The sequence below is a fragment of the Buceros rhinoceros genome, unplaced genomic scaffold (assembly GCF_000710305.1).
Source record: "Buceros rhinoceros silvestris isolate BGI_N320 unplaced genomic scaffold, ASM71030v1 scaffold17482, whole genome shotgun sequence".
Classification (NCBI taxonomy): Eukaryota; Metazoa; Chordata; class Aves; order Bucerotiformes; family Bucerotidae; genus Buceros; species Buceros rhinoceros.
The window spans coordinates 40,279-57,577 of record NW_010399677.1 but is presented as its reverse complement, the minus strand read 5'-3'; the positions used below and the strand labels follow the sequence as shown (position 1 = coordinate 57,577).

Genomic DNA, 17,299 nt, shown 5'->3' with positions numbered 1-17,299 from the left:
GTGTCTTGTGATCCAGACTTCAGAAACTATGGTAACTGGTGAGTGGGTTCTTCAATTTAAAATCATACTCAAATTATTTTCCCACATTAAAATCATACATAGATTTAAATCGTACAAAGTCCCAGTTCTGCAATGCTGGCTAATTCTGGAACATAGCTTTTCTTTCTTTTCTCTTTTTTTTTTCTTTAAAGTAAGAGCTCTATAGTAATTTGTGGAAACTAAAGACAAGTTTAAAGATCATTGGAGACAGCCAAGTTCAGAAACAGAGTTCCTTTAACCCTTATTTCTGTTCCTTCTTTGGGTATTGCTAAGTCTTTCTTACCTCTTTTCATGATCTGTTTAGAATTTGTCTTTGCCCTCAGTCCTTAATATCTGACGCCTGTTCTTTTCTGGGTGGTAAACTTTTTCTACAGAGCTCTCCAAACCGTTTACTTCCTGCTATTCCATCCATTGTGGATACTGCCTGAATTTCCTGCCCAGTTTTTTAGACCATGTGTGTACAAACATTTATACACCTTTTAAAAAGTTGCTCAGTCGTAATCTTAAAATATTGAGAATATATTTAAAGAAGATAGAAATGTAAGCAGAAATTTCTTTTTCCATTTGGCTGTTAATAACCTTCCATATAATACTTTTCAGTGACTTGGTATTTTTTTGCGTATCAAATAAATGGTGTAGATTGCTCCTCCAAAAGGATAATCTGTAGAAATCAAAGTTTGGAATATGCTGAATTAAAATTTGCTTAAATATTTGCAAGAAACTCTATAAATGGCACAGAAAGTAATTGTAATTAAAGTATTAAGCTTTTTAACTGCTTATGTTCAGACACAGCTAGCAGAAATTAAATTAAGTTTGGAGATGGAAGCTTAATGTCCTTCATAAACAACCACATTAGACCAGATGTAAAGAACATGTGTCAGTAGGTGGGAAGGCAGCATTAAATACCTCTCTCTTCATTGTATTGTTCTTTGTTTTCCAACTGAAATTGCTCAAAAAGTGTGAATTGGTAAATGGTTATTACAGCTGAGTCAGTGCAGCTTTGTGGCACTCCTGTCTGAAGATTTAATAGTTGCGTGTTCAATTGGCAAACAAATTAATTCCATATTAGTTGTCTTTGCAAAGGTTACAGTCTTTACTAGTGCGTGGAAATGGAAAACAGTTTGCTTTGGTACATTTTATTTTCTGTCATAAACTGTGATTTAAGGTGTTCTTCAGTGAAATTACAAATTTAATTGACTCTTTAGGCATTAGTGCAGGAAGAGCATCTGAAAAACACACCATACAGTGATTAGTACACTCTAAGGAAACATTTGCTGTGAAAACAGTCTCAGGTTGATAAATTTCTCCTGGTTTGTGATTGTGCTCAAATGTCAAAAAAGTACTGCATTTTTTTCCCTCAGCTGTTGACATCCAGTGCTGTTCACAAATGGGGAACTGAAATCCATGAAGGAATATACAACATGCTCATGCTGCTAGTTGACCTGGTTGCAGAAAGAGTAAAACAAGATCCTATTCCCGTGGGCCTGCTCAGTGTTCTGACAATGGTATTTGACTCTCTGATGCAATCTCTAATTTGGGTACCTGACATTTCGTGTTTATGCTGCTGATGCTTTTCTAACTATTTACGTTGTAGCATATTGTCTTACAAGTTGCAGATTCTTAACATCCAGTATGCAATTCATAAAGGGGCCAGTGCTGTTCAAAACCTTGGAAAGCTAGCATGCTCAAAGAAAAAAATCACATCTGCTGTCACTTCACTTTGTGTTTTAACACTGGTACTTCGAGTTCATCTTCCCCTTTTATGGATACCTAGCTCACATGGGCCTTGGGTAGTGTCTACACAGAATGGCAGCTTCAGAATGCTTCATGCAGTGAGAACAGAGAGGCAGGAGCAGTCATCTTAAACTTTATTTTTTGGTGGATCTTTAACTGTCAGTCAGGAGAATTCTCAACTGAAGAAGTCTAATATTGTCAAGATAAGTTTTGAGACCAGCATAAGCCATGTTGTTCATTGCCATGGGCTTTTCTTTCAAGGCGTTTAACCCCGACAATGAGTATCATTTCAAGAATCGAATGAAGGTGTGCCAAAGAAACTGGGCAGAGGTCTTCGGGGAGGGGAACATGCATGCTGTCTCACCCATATCCACTTTCCAGAAGGTGAGCATAGCCATGCCCTAAAACCTACTTTTAGGGTGGATGTTTGTGTTTCAGAAGATTGTTTGATTAGAAGGTATTTATAACACAAGAAAGCTTAAATGTATCACAAAGAATTACAGCAAAATAGATCTTCAGTGTATGTTGGTCTGTAGAAATGGATTTGTCTTCCCAAATTGTCCTAGTTCTCAAGTATAAGCTGTATTTGGAAATCACTGTACTTGTATAAAGTACCACAACAATCATATGGGTAGATCTGTTGTATCAAAGGACTGACATCTGTTTGACTGTTGATTGTGAAACGACCATGATAACTGAAAGCATGCAGTTCTAGCAGATAATTCCTGCTTTCTGACAGCCAGGGATAGGATATCTTGAAGTTGGACACCCTGGCAAGGAGGCAGTTTTTGAGGTTTGCACTGTCTTGTTGAAGTTCTTCCAGATGGGTGGGTCTAAAAAAACATTGCTGCACTTGATCTCTCCTTCAGGAAACAAGATTGTGGATGTAGAAAGAAAATTGTACATCTGCTGCTTTGGGAAAGGTTCTTCAGCAGTGTTCCACACTGCTAATGTGCTATAAATATAGTTGCTCTGAGTCAGCGGCCACAGTGTGTTGCTGTTGCCACAGCACGTGGTCAGTGATGTCAAGCGGAGTCCAAAAAGGGATGATGCCAGTGAGAACCAACCAGAGCTCCAGCTACGTGCTTAGTAAGGGAGCCGTTACAAACCTATGGCTGTTGTCTTTGAGATAACAGTGCATGCATTTGAGGGGTGGGTTAGCGGGCTGAGCATGTCTGTCCAAATCTCTGTTTCAAAAGACAGATGTTTAGTGTTGATGTTGCAGCTACTAATTTGTTAATTTTTTTAATTGTTCAAGGAACCTCATGGGTGGCTGGTGGATCTGGTAAACAGGGTAGGTAAACGGAAACCAAACAGAATTGTTACTTGTCACTTGAATTCATTGGTCTTCAGAGGTAATATCTTCTCCCCCCGGCTTGTTTACTTCACTTTTCTGACGAACGTATAAAAATACATTCTGTATTTTAGTCCTGTTAGTCCTGTCTACATAGAGGGAGGGGGCCCTCGCTAAACACAGTTGCTGCCTTCTCCCTTGAGTGCCTTTACCCGAACATGACAGCTATGACTAGAGGAAATCAAGTGCTCGGCTTAGGCTGCAGTGCTGTTTCCCAGTCACACATGCCAGCCCAGTCAGCTGTTGCTATACGTGGTCCAAAGCTCTACCTAGAACAGAGTTGATGTTTCAGCTGGTAGAAGGTGTAATTGCACTGAATTCCCCACTGTTCCCCTGAACTCCCATGAGAACATAAAGCTAATGCTGAGTGTGGTGTTCCACAGTAAAGGATACTTGTTGGCATCCCAGGAGCTGCCAATGGAGTGTTTTCTGTAATAGCTTATTTAAAAGATCATCTGCTGTAGTTTGCTAACATAATACTGATCATTTTATTTCAGTTTGCAGAGTTGGGTGGATTTTCAGCAATTCAGTCCAAACTCAATTCTGAAGATATTGAACTTGGGGTAAGTTCATATTCTGTCACAAGACTTCTCCCGTTCTGTTGCACACTTCACATAGAACCAGTAGCGTCCCTTTTGGCAGCGCTCTTACCTCTGCATTGGTCCCAGAGCCACGCTCCTACAGAGCCCTGGAAAATTGCTGTCAGATTGAAGGTCAAATGAGGTTGAGGTTGTGCGTAAGAATCCTGACTAAAGAGCTTTGGAGACATCACAGAAAAGTGCAGGGGTTACTGTACTTTTCTGGCTAACGTTAGCCTTCCGGTTAGACACCGGTTGATGTAGTTTCACTGTGTATTCACCAGTGTGCCCCTGGTTTTCTGTTTACTTCAGCTGTAGCTGCATTTAGCTTCAAGTGAATTGACATCTGTAATTAATTACAGAAATCATTGTTTAAGGAAAAAATCCTTTAGAAAGACAGACAATGGCTAATCCTAATCAATTTTTCGAGAGCTGTGTCTAAAAACTGAGTGATTCAACAGTGTTGAACTATTTTTGGTGACAAAGCCTAATGTGTTTGGCTTTATCCTAACCTATATTCAGGACACCAGAATCTTCCAAGCCTTGAAGAACAAGGAGGGTAAGGGATAATGATGTCATTTAGAATCTTGTCCCCAGCATCAAATCCGTCTGCTTTCAGTGAAATGCCATTTGCGAGAATTCAACTGGTTTTCCTGGGATATTGATACTTGCTGCTTTATAAAGTGATAGGTTCATGTGTGAGCATGACAGAAGAATTAAGGAAACTCAATTTAAATCCTGATCCTGCAACAGAAACCTTGTTTAATGATTAATAACTGCTTGCTTAGGAAGGAAGTTTGGGTCGGTGTAACTTAATTTAGGCCTTTGATCGCAGTGGTGTGCACTCAATGTCACAATTCTTAATCCAGTGTGAGAAGAAACCAAGTCTGGTATTATTTATTGGCAAAAAAATGCCTTTATCTGTTTAATTTCTGAGTGATAGATGTCACTTAAGAAGTCATACATTGAAGAGATCTTGACATGGGTCAAGATCTTCCACTTAAAGCTTTTCTTCCACTTAAAGCTTTGTGAGAGAAATTTGCCATATGGCTTTAACCTTTAATCTTCTCATTGCTGTAGAGAGCAACCAAAATGTCATGTGTCCCTTTCCGTCTGTTTATTTCTGTGACTGAAACAAGATCAGACAGAGAAGACCAAACAGAACAATGAGGGCCAAAATCAGTGAAAAGTGGGAACGCTTTTTTTTTTAAACACATACTGTGTGCTACGGAGTAAATCTCTTTCCTGAACTGTGTGTTGTTGTAAAGAATGCGCACACCAAAATCAATTTGTAGCAAGTGCCTGGAAATTATTGTATGAGATAGATAATATTTATTCATTTTAATTTTCCTTATAAGGTTTAGATCACTAGCTCTGAAATGATCTCTTATATGTGCCTCTAAATACTTGCTGTGTTTCTTTTAGGCGATCTCTGCGTTAGTTCAGCCATTTGGAGTTTGTGCAGAATATCTTAACTCTTCTGTAGTACAGGTAAAATACCCTTGTTCTGAGTTATCAGAGGACTGAAAATTAGTGTTGGTGTGAAACTGATGACTCATTTGAAAAGCCTTCAAAACTTATTGCAAAAAGTACAAGAGGCATTCTGAGCATCCTGGGGGTGCTGGACTGAGGGCTCAGACAAGGTGGATTCGTTTTCTCAGCACAGTGATGTGTAGTCACGGGTCTAGATGTGCCACTGCCTGTAGTGAGCTTCATCAGTGTAAAGCACGTGGGAAAAGAATCTAGTCTGATGGGTGGATTTTGGCTGAGGTCAAGTACACGGATGTGAGAGTTTACACTGCGAAAATTGTGAAACACGGGAAAACAAATTCACCATGACACATTTGTGCATGTGAATGTATTCCAGGCTTCACACCTGCTCTCACTAACAAAACTGTCAATTTAATGTGAGATATTAAATATTTAATGATTACTTAATTAGAAGAGGAGGTAGTTTAGAAGCCACTGGGAGTCAGAGAGGCATGTGCATCTAGTAACTGGTGCATTTTCAAAGGTTAGCTGGTCTGTCTTTTTTTGCAAACCTGTATTGTGGTGGTTTGAGACAGCTTCTCACTCTAATTGCTGCTTTTTCTGGACATATCTAGCAGGAAAGTTTTGTGTATATTGTAGGCGTTGCTTTATGTCTAAGAAAATAGTGAACTTTCAGCTAAGTGTTTCATTTTGTTGCAGCAAGATCTTCTGAGTAATGCAGTTGATTTCAGGAAACATAAAATGATTGTCATGCCTTTTCTCACATTCTTTAGCCCATGCTGGATCCAGTCATTCATAAAATGATTAAATATGTACAGAATGTAGAAGAGAAGGACTTGAAAGACAAGGTAATATTTTATATTTTAAATATTTAGGAAGAAGTTCCTGTGTGTTTTGGAAGTGCTGGCAGTGTAGACAAGACAATAGCTTTATTTATGTTGGTGAAATACAGCCTGTTTGGAATCTGACTGAATGCCACAGAACAAGATACATTTACCCAATTCCATTCAATAGCCTTTTCAGTAGATACCTGATGTTATGACCCTTTTTTAAATACTTTGTTGCCGTTGCCCTCAAATATCTTTTTGTTGGTCCCCTTCTGCAGGATACTGAATGCTCAATTCTCTGACTTGAAGTTGTTTACTGCCTTGCAGTCTGTTAAATTCTTAGAACTCATGTCCATACAACTGTTGGATTAGCTGTTCGCTTCTGAGAATTTGGTAATTGCTGATAAAATATCTGTGTAACTTGTGACTGCTTCCTGTATTACCCTGAATTTGGCATTCAGTTTGATTAAATTTTCAAGCATTTTTATTAAATTTCAAGCATTTACTTTTATTTAGAACTAAATTGTTAATTGTAAACTGCAGCGTGTAGCTATAGAGGAGCAGTTTAGCGTAGCGAGAGAGTCCACTTTAACCAAAGGTTTTGTTGAGTAAAATTTCTAGTGTACAAGTAACACTTTGAGATGTACATGGTTTCATGGATTAAACAGTCTCTGCTGGGTCACTCAACCTACTCTGTGAATCTTTGTGAGTCTGAAACAGAAGAGCAAAAATAGCAATGCCTCTATTTGTCCTTTTTTGTTGTTGTTGTTTATAACAGAGACTAGTCAGTATTCCTGAGCTCTTGTCTGGCATCAAGCTGCTGTGTATGCGCTTCCAACCTGACTTGGTAACAGCGGTAGATGACTTACGGCTGGACATTCTGCTGCGCATGTTAAAATCTCCTCACTTCAGTGCAAAAATGAACTCCCTCAAAGAAGTAAGTTTGCTTTTCGTGTGTGTGCCAGTGAGCGCATGTGTATGTGCGTAGGTGGGACGGGTTGTTCTTAAGCCATTGAAACCACAACTTTAAAAAAATGAGATGGTGCAGTATTTCCTGACAAGTTATGTTGCCTTAGCAAAAGCTCAGTTCGTAATAAATACCAAACCAAGTTAATGTGACAGGAGTTGTTTGTAATATTAATAGTCACTGCAAGGACTGTGGCCTCCCAATTAGAAAACAGTGAGACACAGTTTGAACCTTTTCCAAGATCTGCAATTTTGGATTGATTTCTAAGCAGTGGTGTGTGCTAGAATCTTATATCTAAGTAGAAGAAGAAAACAGTTTATTTTTATTTAATGGGAGTTAAGTATAGAGTTGTTCATTCATCTCTTCCTTCCAGAACTTGTACAATTTAAGCATCCCCAAAACCACATTTTTTGGTTTTTTGCTCTGCAGGTATTGTAAGATGTTTTAGAGACCCTCCTTTGTGCTTCTTGCTTCTTTATTTATGGGAAATTGAGATGTTAAACCTCATTGCTGTTTGGTTCTTAATCATAAAAGCCGTGTAGCCTTGATGTAGTCATAAAAGTGCAGCTTTTGAAGGCTTTAGCAGAAATGTGCTCTCTCTCCCTTGAGTGAGGAGCTTGTATCAGTTGTGTGTTGGATGAAAAATAGGGTGCTGGTGTGAGTGTAAAAAGCAGAAGCCTGAGATAACCTACTTCTGGTATATCTGTAGAAACATACCTGGCAGCACAAGCCAGCTTTTCTGTGTCACACTGGCAGTAAGATTCTACTGCATCAGAGACTGATGATAAGGAGGTGTTTATGGTTAGGAATCTGCCTTTAAAGAGCTTATTAAAAAAAATGCAAACAAAAATACCACCTCAGAAAAAACCTAAACAAACAAAAACCCAAAAAAATCAAACCCAAAACCAACCAAGCAAAGAAAAAAACCCAACCACCTCTTGTGTTGGAACTATTTCAGGATTCACCCCTAAGCTTCGCAGTAAGCCTTTTGAATAGCTTTCATTGTGTGCATGTATAATGCAAGGGGGAATCGTTGTTAAATCTCACAATTTGCAATTTCTAGGTAACGAAATTGATAGAAGACAGCACTGTATCCAAGTCGGTGAAGAATGCAATAGATACGGACCGATTGCTGAACTGGCTGGTAGAAAATTCTGTCCTGTCAATTGCTCTGGAAGGTAAGCGCTTCCACAGAGACCATTGGCTTTGAATGGCTGAAATTCTAAAAATTCATCTGTTCCTTTCAATACATTTTAACTGTAATAACAGGGGAGTTCAAGGTTCTCATCCTCAAAACAGAGAAAGGAAAACCCTGCACATTTGGTTACTATCATCTAGCCCTCTGTTTGACATCTGTGCAGATGCCTTCTGCTTTGCCTGGGGTTTTTACTCTCAGTTTATCTTTGTATATTGTTAGCCCCTAGAAAAGAGGTTCTGGGGTGTTTTCCAAGTAGTAGGGCCCTGTAGGTGTGAACTTCCATCAGGTGTATGAAGCAGAACAAAATAAGAATGGGAAGAGCCTTGTTCTTTTTCTTTGGGCTAATAGACTTGTCTGCAACAGTAGAGAAAATTTTCAAATGAAGATAATGTCATTCTTCTCAATTTTAAAAGAATTTGTTTATTCTTATGCATTTAATATATCTAATGCTGTTTTAAATATATTACTGTAGTTGCCTTTCTTTGTTTCATAGGTAATATAGACCAAGCGCAATACTGTGATCGTATAAAGGGAATTATTGAACTGCTGGGCAGTAAATTATCTTTAGACGAGCTCAGTAAAATATGGAGAATTCAGGTAAGCAGCCAAGACTGGGCAGGTGCTTTTAGACTGTCTTACAAAACCAGGCATTCTTGTGGGATTTTTTTCTTGTTTGTTTTATATATGTTATTTAAATATGTATTTGTGTCTCTTCATTGCAAAGTGGAGGTGCTGAGATTTTAACAGTATAACCAATGCAAAGGAATTCTTCTTTCTTTACCAGTTAAAATCGAGTATTCCAGCAATTTTTTGCAACCCAGCTGTTAAATCTTATGATGAAGTTCAGTTCTTTGCAACAAGTGTTAAGGGATTGCAGAAACATTTACCTTGAAACAAGAGACTGTCAGCCTGGAATAGGTCAAAGAGTGTTTGTCTGTAGACCAAAGACCATGCTTAAGGATACTAATTTTTGTGGCTGGTGGTACAAATTTGGATGGAGCTCATAGTGTGAATTTAAAGAGACTGACTCAAACTGTATGAATCCCGTTTATCTTCCTGTACCTACATATAATTGACTGACACGTCATTTTTCACATTCACTGCATGTATATTCAACTTAATGCTGTGTAGGAAAGGTGGTTTGACTGCTTCAGGCAAATGACATGGAAATTTTAACCAAAAGCAATGTTCTGCTGCAGGACATGGTTTTCTTCTCTGTCCAAATGTTGACACTTCAGACTAAACCCTTTGGATGCTGTCAGATCCGCACTGTGTGCGAGCCTGGTAGCAAGTCTTGCATGCTTAGTAGAGCTGAGGTGGGATTCTAGCTCACTCACTTTTTCTCCTTAATAAAAGGCAGTACTTCCTCCCCTCTTCTGGCTGTTGTTACCATGGTGCTCCCATCAGCGTGGGAGGAGGTTTTGTATTGCTCGCTTTTGAGTAAAGCCTTAAAGAGCGTCAGGGATGGAGCACCCCACACATGAACTTAACCCAGCGATAAAGCTGGTGATGTTTGTGTTGCTGGCACCACACCTTACAGCTGTGCGTGCCACTGCAGTAATAACAGCAGACCGGCTTGTTCTTTCCCGCTCTAGAATTAAGTCCAAAGACCTTGTTGCCAGGGGAGTGAGAAGCAGAGACAGTTATTCTTACCTTGTGTGTCCAACATGCCCAAAGCCGTTATTCTTTCTCATTAGTATGAGCAGTAGGATAATGTTTACGTTTAATGTTTACATCTCCTTTGGGGCAGAGATCTACCTTCTTGTGTTTTCCTTCCTCTTTTCAGTCAGGACAGTCCTCCACTGTGATTGAAAACATACACACCATTATTGCTGCAGCAGCTGTGAAGTTTAGCTCTGATCAGCTCAATCATTTATTTGTCCTAATCCAAAAGGTAAGTCTTCCCTTGAATTTACATTCCCGAGGAAGAAAATTGATGAGACATACTGTGCATGCAGCCTACCGAAGGGCAAATGCCATGAATACATTTATATTTTCTGTATAAATATACAATTGGCTATAAAAGTAACACTTTTAGTACTCTTTTTTGTTAATCCAAAAGCCTGATCTGCTACTGTATTGCTAATTGACTTAGATTTTAAGCACACTGTATAGACAAGTGCTAAGGTACTTAAAGCAAGATTTTATTTTTATATTTAATCTCTTAGTTCGTATTTGTAAAAGAGTTGGGCAAATTAGTGCTATAACCCTCAGTAACAAAAGTGAGGAAATATATGTGGTGGAAATGTGCTTCTTTGTATTTAGATTTTCCTGCAGTAAAAACAAATGTGAACTGTGTTTTTGTGTACACTTGAGACTTAGCAGACTGATGGTGCTTGCTGATTTAATAATGAACATTTCTCCTTTGCTATGCAGAGCTGGGAGACAGAGAGCGATAGAGTGCGACAGAAGCTGTTGAGCCTGATAGGGCGCATTGGTCGAGAAGCGCGGGTGGAGACAACCACTGGAAAGGCATGTGAAGGGTTTTGATTTGGTTTTTGTACTGCTTTAAACATAGGGTTGCTAGTCTCTGTGCTTCCTAGGTCCTGACTGATCTTGCACTTCTTTCTCTAGGTTCTGGAGGTGCTTTGGGAGCTGGCTCATCTTCCAACATTACCATGCAGTCTTATTCAGCAGGCCTTGGAGGAACATCTGACTATACTCAGTGATGCCTATGCAGTGAAAGAGGCAATCAAAAGAAGCTACATCATCAAATGCATAGAGGATATTAAGAGGGTTGGTTTATTATTTTATCTTTTCCAAAATGAAATGTTATCTAGCCTTGATGTGGCCCTTTCTCTCAAGATGCACAAATCGTGTGTCCCATCTGTAAGTTCTTACCTTGGGGAGTCCTCGAGAGGGGTAGGCTTTGTGTGAGCCGGTTTGTTGACCCTGAGACTCATAGTAAGTCTCTTGCCTTTGTTTTAAGCAAATTTTCAGCACAAGGAGTGATCAGTTTATGGGAAACTACCAGGATGGGCCCAAGGTTAGAATTTGCAAATGGAACCACTATAAAGGTATGTCAGTATTTTAACTGTCCCTTTCATGTGAAAGCCTCGATTAGTTTTCTTTGAGTTAAGCATGTGTTCTGGCATGACCATTAAGTCTCAAAATGCAAATCGGTATTTAAATCATCGTAGTTTTGTGTTTTAATAAATACTTAAACTCTTCTCATCTAACATAAAGAAGCCATTCCCTCCGCTGCCTCTGCTAAGATGTTTCCTGGCAGCAGCAGAGATGTGCATGGCTTAAAGACTGCATATGCTCTATCCTGCACTGTTCACGCAGCAGGCCGTTTTTCTTGAGGTCTACAGGAATGCTCCTCTCTTTCTTCCAGTCTGAAGTACGCTGTAAATAAAGAGAAAGGCTTGTACTTTCTTCATGCATTTCTTTCATGATAAATTAGCTTTTGTCTGTGTTGCAGCATCTGTGGAGGACTCTAGTTGTTTAGGAGACGTATGCTTCTTGATACCGATCGCACTTTTTTGTGTGTGTGTTTATGAATATGGATTTCAAACTTTGGGTTCTCAATGTCTGTAAAACTTCCAAGTTTTTCTTTTGAATCTTCTCTTGTGCTTTCTATTCTTGCATTCTTTTTAATTACATTTGGGCAAGGGCCTTTACAGAGGTGCTGCAGTGGGAAATGCTAATGGAAAGCTGTAACTGTAGGCTGGAGGGGATTGGGGTAACCATACAGGAGACTTCTTAAACTACACCGTTTTCTTATTTCCCTTCGTTAGGGGAAATGGAGACCTAAACTGGGAGGGAATGTAATATTACAGCAGCATTCTCAAATAGATGAGGGAGTCTTCAGCAGAGAGCTGTGGTATGGGCAGGTTACTTTAATCTCTCTAAGTGTGTAGGTGGTACAGTCTGTTGTCAGTATTTAAACCAGACATCACTTTTCCGAACAAACAACCTCAGTACTGGTCTGTGTGGTCAAACTTTACAGAAAATGAAGCCTCCCAGAAAAGTGATGAGCAGTTCTAACAATGAGGTAGGAGGGTTATTTTTTGTAGGACCTCTTTCAAAATGCAGCTTATGTATCCTTTGCTTCCTATCAGAGGGTTCCTTGCAGCACCAATCAGAAATTTCTTCTCATCTCTTTAACCCTCCATAGTATTTCAGGTTCTTCTTGACCTGATTTGTCCTTTTGTGCCCTAACGGGCTTCTTCATCCTCCTTAATTGAGAAAGGTGGTGGTTATCTCTTCCTGGTGCAGCTGATTTTCATCTGCTTAATTTGCATGTTCTCTAGCAAGGAGGTGGTACTTTGGGCTTAATTGTAAGGACAGCAAAATGGCATCGCATATGTCAAAGGACTTCTTGCAGGAGGTGAAGAAGGGCACCTTGAGTGTGTTTGGAAGGGGAGCAGGAGCAAGTCACTGAAGCCTTCAGAGCTAGTAGCTGCTCTTTTGCAACAGCGGCAGTACTAGAATTTGTTAGGAGTCTTAAGAGGAAAGTTAATCTGTTGTTGAGCATGTATAGATGTGTAATTGTTTTTCTTTCCCAATACTAGTCGTCCCAGCACAATAATCCTCAATTTGTGTGGGTGGTACCAGCGTTACGGCAGCTCCATGAAATCACACGCTCATTTATTAAGCAAACTTACCAAAAACAAGACAAGGTAAGAACATGCTCTGAGATGATTTGTGAAGCCCTTGTTACGTCTGTGTGGCTCTGCTTCTGTAGAACATGAAAGTTTGAATTTAGAAGTGAGAAAAAACTAAAAAACATTGACAAGTACAGTTTAGTGATGCAGCGTGAACCAAACTGTTCATGTAGAGATGCTGCATTGTGTGCCATCCATTTGTGTGTGTGTATGTATAAATCTGTTTGCTGGGTCAGGTTTATTTTATTCTCAGGTTTCTGTAGAGAAATTTACAAGCCATGTGTCTGTTAAGAAGTGAATAATGAATGATTGATGTTTAGAGCAGCTGCTTTGTAGTTGAATTGATATTGACTCTTGGAAAAGAGACTAAAATACCAACCAGCAAGTCACATGTGTTGCACAGTGACTGGGTGGAGGAGTGGGACGTTGTCTGCAACCTGCAGCACGTGTATTTCAGCACATGCTGAAAACACTGATGTCAAGGGGCTTTAGATGCTTGGAGGGGATACAGCTGACTCTGATGAGGGGGAACTATTACTCCTTCCAATAAGAGACACGTGTCTGTAGAAGAGCAGACTGCTGTGTGCGTGTGCCTCTTCACGTGTTTTCTTTAAAACCTCTTTTCTCAATATTTGTGGTTTGTTTGTGTTGGTTTTTTTTTTTTCTGGCAAGAGCATTATTCAAGATCTAAAGAAAAACTTTGAAATAGTGAAGCTGGTGACAGGAAGCTTAATCTCATGCCACCGTTTGGCTGCATCTGTGGCAGGTCCAGGAGGGCTTGTTGGAGCAACATTAGTGGATGGCCGATACACCTACCGGGAGGTACGGAACCTTGAGATTCTTACTACCTTAGGTTTTTGAAAATAGGGTGTAGTGTGTCACTGACCAAGTTGTATAAGATTAGGTGATGTTTCATTGTCGGAATTCACTGGTATGTATGTTCTTTGGTGAAAAATTACACGAGTTTTTATAGTTCCGACACTTACCTGTTAGCTTGTTGTAGTATTGTAGAGCAAGTGTGGACAACCATCATAATCTGTGAGTTTCTTAACAAAGTCTTTTAACTGGTTAAGAGCTACATCTCCCCACCCCAGGACCTCCTGTCTTGAACCTTGTACAGCTTCCAGCTTCTCCATCAGCTTCAGCTCAACTACCCTTGTAGAGGCTACATGTTGAATTTATTGTAAAGCTGTTGAACCCTGGAACAGATTTGCTGGTTAGGACGTGGAAGCCACAGATAGCTTATAACAGTTTGCTGCTGAGGTTTTGATAATTATTTTTTCCACTCTAGTTTCTCTTCTTAACTAGTGTCAAATTCTATCAATATCAGGAAAATAATAGTAAATCCAAGGAGACTTGAATCTTCCTTTTTAGAAAGGTAGTCAGAAAGAGGTCGTGTTAAAAAATGTGTAAAATGGAAACAAATCTCACTGCAGAAACAATTTATATGTTCCAGGTTTTGCAAAGTGTGTTGTTTGACAGCAAAGTTTGCAAGAATGACAAGCATGCTCAGACTTTTTGTTTTAGACAGAAAAGTCTTAAGCTGAAGTTTCTGTTTCCTCTTTCACAGTATTTGGAGGCACATCTGAAATTTTTGGCGTTTTTTCTGCAAGAAGCCACCCTTTATTTGGGCTGGAATCGTGCCAGGGAGATCTGGGAATGCCTTGTAACTGGCCAGGATGTTTGTGAGTTAGATCGAGAGGTAAGAAAAACTTCTTAAGTCAGTGTCTATGGTTGCAGAGTGAATCTTAAAGGATCATGAATAGCACATAGACATGTAGCAAACACCAGCTGATAATGCATTTATATGCTTTGTGTAAGCTAATGGAGCCACTGTTACAGCTTGCTTTGACTAGGTTGCTCTTTCAACATTAAATTTGACTGCCTTTCATTCACAGATGTGCTTTGAGTGGTTTACAAAAGGACAGCACGATCTAGAGAGTGATGTACAGCAGCAGCTCTTCAAAGAGAAAATTCTTAAACTAGAGTCATATGAAATTACTATGAATGGTAAGGAAATGGCTTGGGTCAACAGATTTGGTTTTGAAATACACACCAGAAATTTGCTTCCTAAGCCTTCAAATTAAATATCCAAACAATTCTGTAAATCAGTATAATAAAGGGGTCTTTTTCTATAATTTTGAGTTTTAACAGTTGTAGATGAAAAAGGTTTATCCCCTGTATTTGATTTCTTAATTTTTTTTAAGAAAAAGCGTAGAAATGTAGCCTGACCTGAATAAAAAGCTTGCACCTTTTTTCACTTTCAGGTTTTGGTTTATTTAAGACTTTCTTTGAAAATGTGAACCTGTGTGACCATCGGCTAAAGAGGCAAGGAACTCAGCTGGTGAGTGTCCTGGCAGGTTGGTTCCTGTATACTACCTGTGGCATCCTGGGGATGGGAGGAGGTGAGACAAGGATTCTTGAACAGGTGTTTCACATGGGGATGTTTGTATTAATATGTAGATCGTCCTTCTAGCATTAACCTCATTACATTTAGAAGCTAAAAGTCCAGAAGTATGACAGTTAAAACTGATCAATTTGTAGCTGGAAGCTGGTATGAAGCTTCTAAACTTTGCAAGAGGAATGAGCGTACCGCTTCTTTATTAAAAATCCTGAATTCCAGTTTGTAATTTTGCTTCTTTTCCTAGCAAGGAAATACTTTTTTTTTTCTTTTAGTATTTCCTCTTTACGAGGGATTTAGACTTATCGTATTCAAATTCTAACCTACAATCATTTTTAACTCTATGATCCTTCAATGCTTTTGTTAGACTAGTGGTTATATGTTAAGTAGTTTTCCATACATATTTTAGATCATTATCACTGTTAATTTCCTTCAAATGCATAGTTGTTTTTTGCCAAGTATAGTAGGTTTTGTGATAGTTCATTATGCGGTTAATTACCATGTTGACCTTTGTGATACAAATTCCATTGCTGATTAAATTTCTCCATACTTTTGAAGTTTTTAGTTTCTGTTGGCTTAGCTGAGAGTGTTTGAGAACTTGTTTATCTACCTGTAAACTAGTTATTTTTTTCTAGTATAAATATACAAATCCACAGCTATTGATTTCACTTTGCACTGTGCCAAAGCTTGGCAGGACATTGGAAAAAAAAAATTACTAAGATTCAGTCAAAAGATGCTTTTCCAGCAGATGGAAGACTCTTTCATTCCTGTGGTTCAACTCACTATTATGTAAGAAATCAGCCATGTTTTACTGTCGTTCTTTCCTGTGCAGAGTGTAGAAAAACTGGAATTAATAGGAATGGATTTCATTTGGAAGATTGCAATGGAGTCACCTGATGAAGAAATTGCCAATGAAGCTATTCAACTGATAATAAATTACAGCTATATTAATCTAACTCCTAGATTGAAAAAGGTAGGCGTGTGTGTGTACAGGAAAGTGCTTTGACATTCACAGAGCATTGGTAAACTGCATGTGGAAATATGTAATTTGTTGTGTTCTGTCAGTTTACAAATAGACTCATAAAATGCTTTGGGTTGAAAGGGACCTTCAAAGGTCATCTAGTCCAACCCCCTCTCCCCCCCCACCCCCGTAATGAGCTGTAATTCCCATTACTTTGGTTTAAGTTCTTAATTCATGTGTACATTTTATTTTTAGGATTCAGTATCCCTGCACAAGAAATTCATTGCTGATTGTTACACACGATTAGAGGTAAAGGACAAATTTTAATCGTTCCTGTACCTACATCTTTCTTTGGTTTTGTCTCTTAGAATAATTGACTGATAATTCTATGATAATTCTCTTAAAAAAAAAAAAAAATTCATTTCCACAAGTATTTTTTGTCCTCTTAGCTCTCCAGGAGATACTAATTATCCCTGTAAACCAGCGCTTACACACTGCTTTGTATTCTAGGCAGCCAGCTCTGCACTCGGTGGTCCAACGTTAACACACGCTGTTACAAGAGCTACAAAAATGCTTACAGCAACTGCTATGCCTACGGTAGCCACATCGGTTCAGTCTCCTTACAGGTAGGCCTGCCTTTAAAACAGTAAATAAGCCAGTAGACGCTTGCTCCCAGTTGCTTCCCACATGATTTTAAGTGCTAAGTAGAAGTTTCAGTATTGGTAGTTGTATATTCTGGTGGTTTCTCAATTGAATATTCTAATTACAATGCAATTTCAGTTCCAAAGAGCCTTTGAAAAAGCTGTACTACAAAACAAAACCACAAAAAAAAAATAACAAACAGAAAAATCCCAACACCACCCCGCCCCTGCGACTGCCTCAAAACCAACCAACTTAAAAAATACACAAAACTCCAGAGACTATTAGCAGCCTATTAGTCATGTAATATTTCTGGGGCATTGGGGTTTGGTTTTGCTATTAATTGGGAGAGGAAAAGATGGTATTTCATCTTCTAGCTTAATTTAAGCATTCCTAAACGCATGTAGCTTAAATACATAAGTGCAGGGTGGGAGCTTTAGAAAAACAAAGCTTATTCTGAAGCTGGCTCCATCTCAAGCAGTGTAACACAGACTTCTTGG

At 39.0% G+C, this 17,299-nt stretch overlaps 1 protein-coding gene across 1 annotated transcript in view; it reads left to right on the top strand.

Annotated features, from left to right (window-relative positions):
* Positions 1-17,299, top strand: part of USP24 (ubiquitin specific peptidase 24) — a 48,289-nt gene that overhangs the window by 1,278 nt on the left and 29,712 nt on the right. Inside the window, exons 3-22 of the mRNA XM_010131580.1 lie at positions 1,401-1,544; positions 2,035-2,157; positions 3,032-3,067; positions 3,625-3,690; positions 5,131-5,196; positions 5,970-6,044; positions 6,802-6,960; positions 8,054-8,168; positions 8,682-8,785; positions 9,975-10,082; positions 10,565-10,660; positions 10,763-10,924; positions 12,706-12,813; positions 13,471-13,620; positions 14,369-14,500; positions 14,697-14,808; positions 15,066-15,142; positions 16,032-16,172; positions 16,416-16,469; positions 16,671-16,786. Coding sequence (XP_010129882.1) covers positions 1,401-1,544; positions 2,035-2,157; positions 3,032-3,067; positions 3,625-3,690; positions 5,131-5,196; positions 5,970-6,044; positions 6,802-6,960; positions 8,054-8,168; positions 8,682-8,785; positions 9,975-10,082; positions 10,565-10,660; positions 10,763-10,924; positions 12,706-12,813; positions 13,471-13,620; positions 14,369-14,500; positions 14,697-14,808; positions 15,066-15,142; positions 16,032-16,172; positions 16,416-16,469; positions 16,671-16,786 — 2,144 coding nt within the window. The remainder of the gene's footprint in view (positions 1-1,400; positions 1,545-2,034; positions 2,158-3,031; positions 3,068-3,624; positions 3,691-5,130; positions 5,197-5,969; positions 6,045-6,801; positions 6,961-8,053; positions 8,169-8,681; positions 8,786-9,974; positions 10,083-10,564; positions 10,661-10,762; positions 10,925-12,705; positions 12,814-13,470; positions 13,621-14,368; positions 14,501-14,696; positions 14,809-15,065; positions 15,143-16,031; positions 16,173-16,415; positions 16,470-16,670; positions 16,787-17,299) is intronic.